Source organism: Microtus ochrogaster, linkage group LG1 (assembly GCF_000317375.1).
Source record: "Microtus ochrogaster isolate Prairie Vole_2 linkage group LG1, MicOch1.0, whole genome shotgun sequence".
NCBI lineage: Eukaryota > Metazoa > Chordata > Mammalia > Rodentia > Cricetidae > Microtus > Microtus ochrogaster.
Genome location: NC_022027.1, coordinates 5,572,650 through 5,579,200, shown reverse-complemented (window position 1 = coordinate 5,579,200; position 6,551 = coordinate 5,572,650). Strand labels below are relative to the sequence as shown.

At 41.0% G+C, this 6,551-nt stretch overlaps 1 protein-coding gene across 2 annotated transcripts in view; it reads right to left on the bottom strand.

Moving 5' to 3' along the window:
• Window positions 1-6,551, bottom strand: part of Clhc1 (clathrin heavy chain linker domain containing 1) — a 35,920-nt gene that overhangs the window by 11,019 nt on the left and 18,350 nt on the right. For both annotated transcript variants that reach the window (XM_005359165.3, XM_026785380.1), the window contains 2 exons: window positions 3,220-3,394; window positions 1,037-1,239 (listed from right to left, as the gene is read on the bottom strand). In XM_005359165.3, the coding sequence (XP_005359222.1) occupies window positions 1,037-1,239; window positions 3,220-3,394 (378 nt within the window). The remainder of the gene's footprint in view (window positions 1-1,036; window positions 1,240-3,219; window positions 3,395-6,551) is intronic.

The following is a 6,551-nucleotide window of genomic DNA, read 5'->3' as shown; positions in this document are numbered from 1 at the left end:
GTAGACCAGGCTGGTCTCGAACTCACAGAGATCCACCTGCCTCTGCCTCCCGAGTGCTGGGATTAAAGGCGTGCGCCACCATCGCCCGGCTTGAATCTGTATTCTTAATTAGTAATATAATCCATAATTCACTCAACAAATTTAGAGAGTGGTACCCACCCACTCTACCAGACTGCTCTGTTACTGTATAATTACAGGACACGCCCCAGTGTGCCTTAGCCTTTCTGGGAAAACATGACCTGCTCTGTCTATAAAGCAGATGTTAGAAGTGACGTCACTTCAGACTCAACACAAAGACGAGGAGAAACAATGCACAGGAGCCGCAGCTCCTACTCAGCAATGTCGGTAACGGAAGACACGGGGGCTTTCAAACACATACTTCACCAGTACATGTACTACTTGAAAAATGATCAGATTCAACAATCATATATCCTTCTTCCTGGAAAATATGGCTTAAAGCTGCTGTTTTGGTCTGCTTTGCAACCTTTCTTTTTTTATATTGACTTATTTGTTTCTATAACTTCTCAAAATAGGGGGGGGGGAAGCCTGGGAGGTGCCAGGACTGCAGGGACCTTAAAGTCACTGTGGTTGGGACTCACAGTCAGAGATCTGCTCACTGCACTGGGGTCAGACTATTCACAGTTCTCTCAGGTCACATTCTGCTACGAGCCAGGTATCAAAATTCTGAAATTAGTGTCATTTCTGTAATACTTTATTCATAACTATTATAATACATTGTTATACATACATTATATATGAAAATTTCAGTTATTTTAAAAATTCTTTATGTAGTATAGTCTATGAAGTAAATTTGTCTTTAATATTACATATTTCTAGTAATAGCCACACATTAAATGTTTCCTTTGAGAAAATGCAGAATGCATATCATAAAATTCAATTACACTTAGTAAACTTACAAAAAAAATCTCCTATCAGTGTGTATAAAATACTTCATAAGCTTAGTTTCAAACAGAGCCAGCTGCTACGAAAGACGTCAGAGTTAAGCTGTATGGAAGGAAGCAGGCGTTTTACTCACCAAAGGTGAAGTCCTTTAACTGTTGAAGCTGTTCCACGGCCTCATGAATCTGACCCTGCTTACACAGGCAAAGAAGAGCTTTCTTGTGTAAACCACATTCGTTGTAGATAATCTGAGCTAAAGCCAAGCAGTTAGGCTTGTGGTATGTGTTCTGCTCCCCATAAGCAAAAACAATATCCCCAGCCTTCTCAGAAAATGTCAGCCTGAAGCAAGCAGATCATCAAGGCACATGTCAGGGAATTCTTGATGCATGGCTGAGACTGAAATATTGAATATTCAGGACTCTAAGAATGGATTATAAATAACCTATAAGCAACTGGTGATGAGTAGAAATTAAGCACATTTGAGATTGGCAAAATCAAAAGAAATCAGCACTTACTAATTTGGGAAGGTATTTTGGTAAAATTGAGATCAAATTTGTTAAGGTCTGTAAGCAAGACTTAAACTCTCCTGCAAAGACTAAATTAAAATTGGCAGGTAAAGGCCAGGCAGTGGTGGCGCACGCTGTTAATCCTAGCACTCAGAAAGCAGAGGCAGGTGGATCTCTAGAGTTCAAGGCCAGCCTGGTCTACTTGGTCTACAGAGTGAGTTCCAGGACAGGCTCCAAAGTTATAGAGAAACCCTGTCTTGAAAAACAAAAATAACTAACTAACTAACTAAATAAATGAATAAATGATTGCTAGGTATGACGCAAAGTCTTCATGCAACTGGGGGGAGGGGGTCTCGGTGCTTTTATAAGTTACCCAAAGTCTGTCTACATTCTGCAGAGTATACTATAAACTTATTAGACGTTAGATAGTGGGAAAAATTTTGGCTCATAATTAGATTTGCAAATATTTGTACTAAACGGAAAACTCCATTTCCACATCATATCCTGTCTTCCTGAAGTCCTCATGTCCTCCACCCCAACATCCATCTCTAAAGTATGTCAGCACCGTTAGTTTTTGTGTTCTAAATAATAAGAAGGAAAGTGTGGGGAGCGGTGCGCTTCCATGAGGAGAAACCGAGGAAGCAGTTCTTTTCCAACAGTTGGACTGCATCACTTCATTGGCTACAATGTTTTAAAGTGAACCAGCCATCTGTGCTATCACAGTAATGCTACCTGGAAACTCTCAGCATAAGCCAGAAGAACATCTGGGCACGGTCAGAAAAGTCCCTTCTAATTAGTGCTTACAAGGGATTGTGCTTTAGTCACATATTTTAACTAATGGCTGCAAAACAGCAGGGCTCACATAATACTGGTAGTGTTTGTATACTTCTAACAACATGCCAGTAACATTAAAATGAAATCCTGATACCTCTACAAAATGTCTTGTGATTTAACATGCTAAAAAAAGGACTCTGTATTTATTTGGGTAGAGAGTGGAGGGTAGTTCAAGAATCAGAAAACTCACTTTTTCTTTATAAACCAGCCAAGCTGGTAGATAAGAAAGGCTGGGCCAATCCTTCAGGGTGGAACAGCTTCAAGCATGCTTTGTCTGTGGGGTGCAACTAAGGCTTTGCTATGTCCTTCTCTGACTGTACTCAGCTTTACTAGGAAGCCCAGTCTCCTTCCCAGCCACCCCATATCAGGCTCTGGTTCTAGAGAGGCAAGCCTATAGACACTAGCACAAATCTGCCAGTCTGTAGGAGACCTGACTTCAAGAGGCTGCCACCTGCAGGCTTAAGTGTTCTTCAAAACTTCTCATGGTAACCATGGCCGATGTTCTTCCTCAATATATATTGTCTCCTATGTTATTCTATGTGGGTCTATAGCTTGTGTAGAATCAGGTTCCTTGTCTTTTCCTTCCCAAGAAGTGTGCGATGACCAACCCTTCTGTGTCCATGACACTCAACTTCCACCTGCTACTAAGTTCCATGCTTTATCTTGTGAGTGTCACTGAAGTGACTGTTAGTCTGCGCTCTTTGTGTCTGGGCCTTCAGAGACACTTTCTAATTAATTTCAACAGGGAACTGAAGTAAATTCTAAAACACAGCATTTATATCAAAGCATTAGCTGGATGTAGTGTGACAAGCCTATAATCCCAGCAGGTAGGAGACTACGGCAGAGGGATTAGACCTGGAGGCCAGTCTAGGCTACACTGGGAAAGTCTAGCCCACAAGCAACAAACTTTTCTAAGTCAGAGAAAAACAACCATATTAATCATATGTCAAGATTAAGTTAGCAGCTTAAAATTGCTTACTTTTCCTGGGTGATCCAATGGGTAACTAAATCAAGCCGTTTTTCAGACAGTCCACATTTGATTCCCTCCACGGTTAGGTCAGCATTAATAGGGCGTTTGAAGGCCTGACTCGTGCTAAATATAGCCTCAAAAAACAAGAGTAATGGGAGAGGTTTTCCTCTAATTTTTCCAACAGCTACAAAAAGGAAAAAAAAAGAAGTTTGAGTCAAATCATTAAGAATTAGTTTGCCTTTTCTTATTTCATATTACTACTTCAATTTCTTTACATTTTCTAATCCTTTAACAATGGATACAGAATACAGTTTACATTTTATAACAGTACCATTATATATTGCTATGTATCGCTATGTATTGCTGTGTGTCACTATGAACCACCATGTACTATCACTATTATCATCACTATGTAGGCCACATGAGGATGGAGGAGACTATAGTGATTTACCTGCAATGCTGAAAGCTACCAGCAGCTTAGATACATCCCCATTCATAGAAGGCAGTGCATGCCTGTAATCTAGACAACTGTCTGTGGCTGGAGAGGTCAGACCTTAGAGGAGAACCTGCTATAGCTATTTTCATAAGCCAATAGAATTTCGTACTGTTTTCTAACTACTTATCTACACAGATAAGTGTGGCTCTCACCCCTCATCAAAGAAGCTTCATTTTGCAGCAAATGGAGATTACTACAGAAATCTGCAACTGGTCAAAATGCAGAGAAAAGAGACTGAGGTGCCTGACCCCAAATGATACATCTACAGCGTAACCCTAAAGGCTCAGGAAAATCACAGAAGAGGGAACAGAAAGATCATAAGAACCAGAGGCTCAGGACTCTCTGCTGATACTGTTTTCTAGATATTACAAGGAAGCTGCACCCATGGAGTCTTAACAATATGATTGCCTTAAAAAGACCTGGCAGGGGTGGCACATGCCTTTAATACCAGCACACGGAAGGCAGAGGCAAGCAGATTTCTGTGAGTTCAAGACCAGCATGGTCTACAAAGCGAGACTGAGGTCAGCCAGGGATATACAGAGAAGCCCTGTCTTGAAAACTACAAAAAAAAGAAAAAAAGAAAAAAAAAGAAAAGAAAAGAAAGAAAGAAAGAAAGAAAGAAAAAGAAAAAAAAGGACTTGCATAATGACAACACCAGTTGTCATGCCAATATGATGGATGCCACCTGTAGATGAAGAGCTACAGAGGATCAGTGGCTGCTGAGGGAGGGAGAATCTTTTCACATGGGATGAGCTGACTCTGTGATAGGTTATCTAAAGCCAAGATATGAGCAACACTAGATGGGCTCAGTAGGGTGTGTGTGGAGGTGTGTGTGTGTGTGTGTGTGTGTGTGTGTGTGTGTGTGTGTGTGTGAAATAATGATTAAAGAAGAGGTTACCCAGCAGTGGAAGCACACTTAGGAGGCAGAGGCAGGTGCATCTCTGTGATTTGGAGGCCAGCCTGGTTTATAGAGCTAGTTCCAGGACAGCCAGGGCTACACAAAGAAACCCAGTCTTAAAAGACAAAACAAAACAAAAAAAGGAAAGTTCATGAATTTGAGAGGAAGTGGGGGACATGAGAGGAGAAGAATGTGGAGTGAAAAGGATGTACAGTATTCATGTGTGAAATTCTCAAAAAAATTAAACTAAGACGCCAGCTGAAGCAGTACTTCCTGAATTAATAAAAATGTCTAGTATAGACAGACTCTAAAGAGCAAAGACTGAAGCAGTCAACAATTAACCACACGCAGATATTACTACAGCCATTGAGTAAGGCCTTCACCGCCCCTAACAATGGCACTGTACCACTTAAGGGAAGTAAGGAATAAAGAAATAAACTCAGGTCCTCAGCCTGGGGTTTTGCAGTATTAGGAACTGGACCAGTGCCTCCCGTGTGCTAAGTAAGCACTCTACCACAGAGTTACACCTCCAGCCCTTTTAAATTTGGAGACAAGAGTCATACAAGTTGCTGAGGCTGGCCTTGGACCAGTGATTCTCTTGCTTGATTTACAGCCAGCACTTATCTGTTTTTTTATTCTAGTAGGATACTGTTTATTACTGTAGTTTCATAATTTTAAATTAGGATGTGTTAATATCTCCAACTCTCTCTTCTCTCAATATTGATATGGGTAGTTGAAGCTTTATGCTTCTGTACAAATTTTAGAATTCTTTTTAAATTTCGTGAAAAAGTATTGGATTATAGATATATATTGAATCGCTATATTGCTTTTATTCTTGGTGTTTCAACAATATCTAATCTTTCAGTCCACAAGCAGCAGGTATCTTTCCACTTATTTGTATTTTCCTCAATTATTCAGAATTCAAGTTTGGGGTTTAGAAACTAAAATTCCATGAAGGGTGCCAGGTTTCCAGGGTTTTTGGTGGCCTGGGGTGGATTCTCTGCCCTCATTTTAAGTTGGTCAGCAGAGATAAATAAGAGCGGGCTGGCTGGCATGCAGCCCATGTCCAGGGCCTGCCTAGGACATGACCTGGAGGGAGGTCAGATGGAAGGGCAGGAGGGGGTTACTTTTGGAGATATTCTACTTGTTTATTTATGGCCTCCTCCCCAAGACATCTGCTTGTCATGGTGCTATTAGAGTTTCATATTCCCTGACAGTGAGACCTGTACCCCAAATAATAATAATAATGATAATAATATAATGTTTACTGCATGTTCTATTTACAGAAAAAAAAAACCTAGCTATGGCTACTGAAAGCAAATTAGTGGTTTCGTGGAGTCTGGGACTGTGGACAGTAGCTGGTGTGAGGAGTGGGAACACCAAGACTGTCAATGGGCATGAGCGGGCTCTGTGGTGATGATGTCATGGGTATGTCCATATGACAATGCCACGGGCAAGTACGTGTGTCAGTCTTAGCAATTATGTACTCTCTATATAGAATTTGGGCTGCGGGATATCTCCGTGGGAGAGTACTTGTGTTTCACACTTAGTATCACAACCCCACAATGTATGATTTATTTTATGCATTTCAATTTACCACACACACACAAAAAAAAAACCTTTTTAAAAAATATGGAGTTGGCTGGGCCTTTAATCCCAGCACTTGGGAAGCAGAGGCAGGCAGGTCTTTGAGTTCCAGGCCAGCCTGATCTACAAAGTGAGTTCCCGAACATCCAGGACTGTTACATAGAGAAACACTGTCTCAAAAAAACAAAAAAAGAGCCAGACGGTGTTGGTGCACAACTTTAATCCCAGCATTCAGGAGGCAGAGACAGGCGGATCTCTGTGAGTTTGAGGTCAGCCTGGTCTACAAGAGCTAGTTCCAGGACAGGCTCCAAAGCTACAGAGAAACCTGTCTCAAAAGACAAAAAAAAAAATATTTATTAC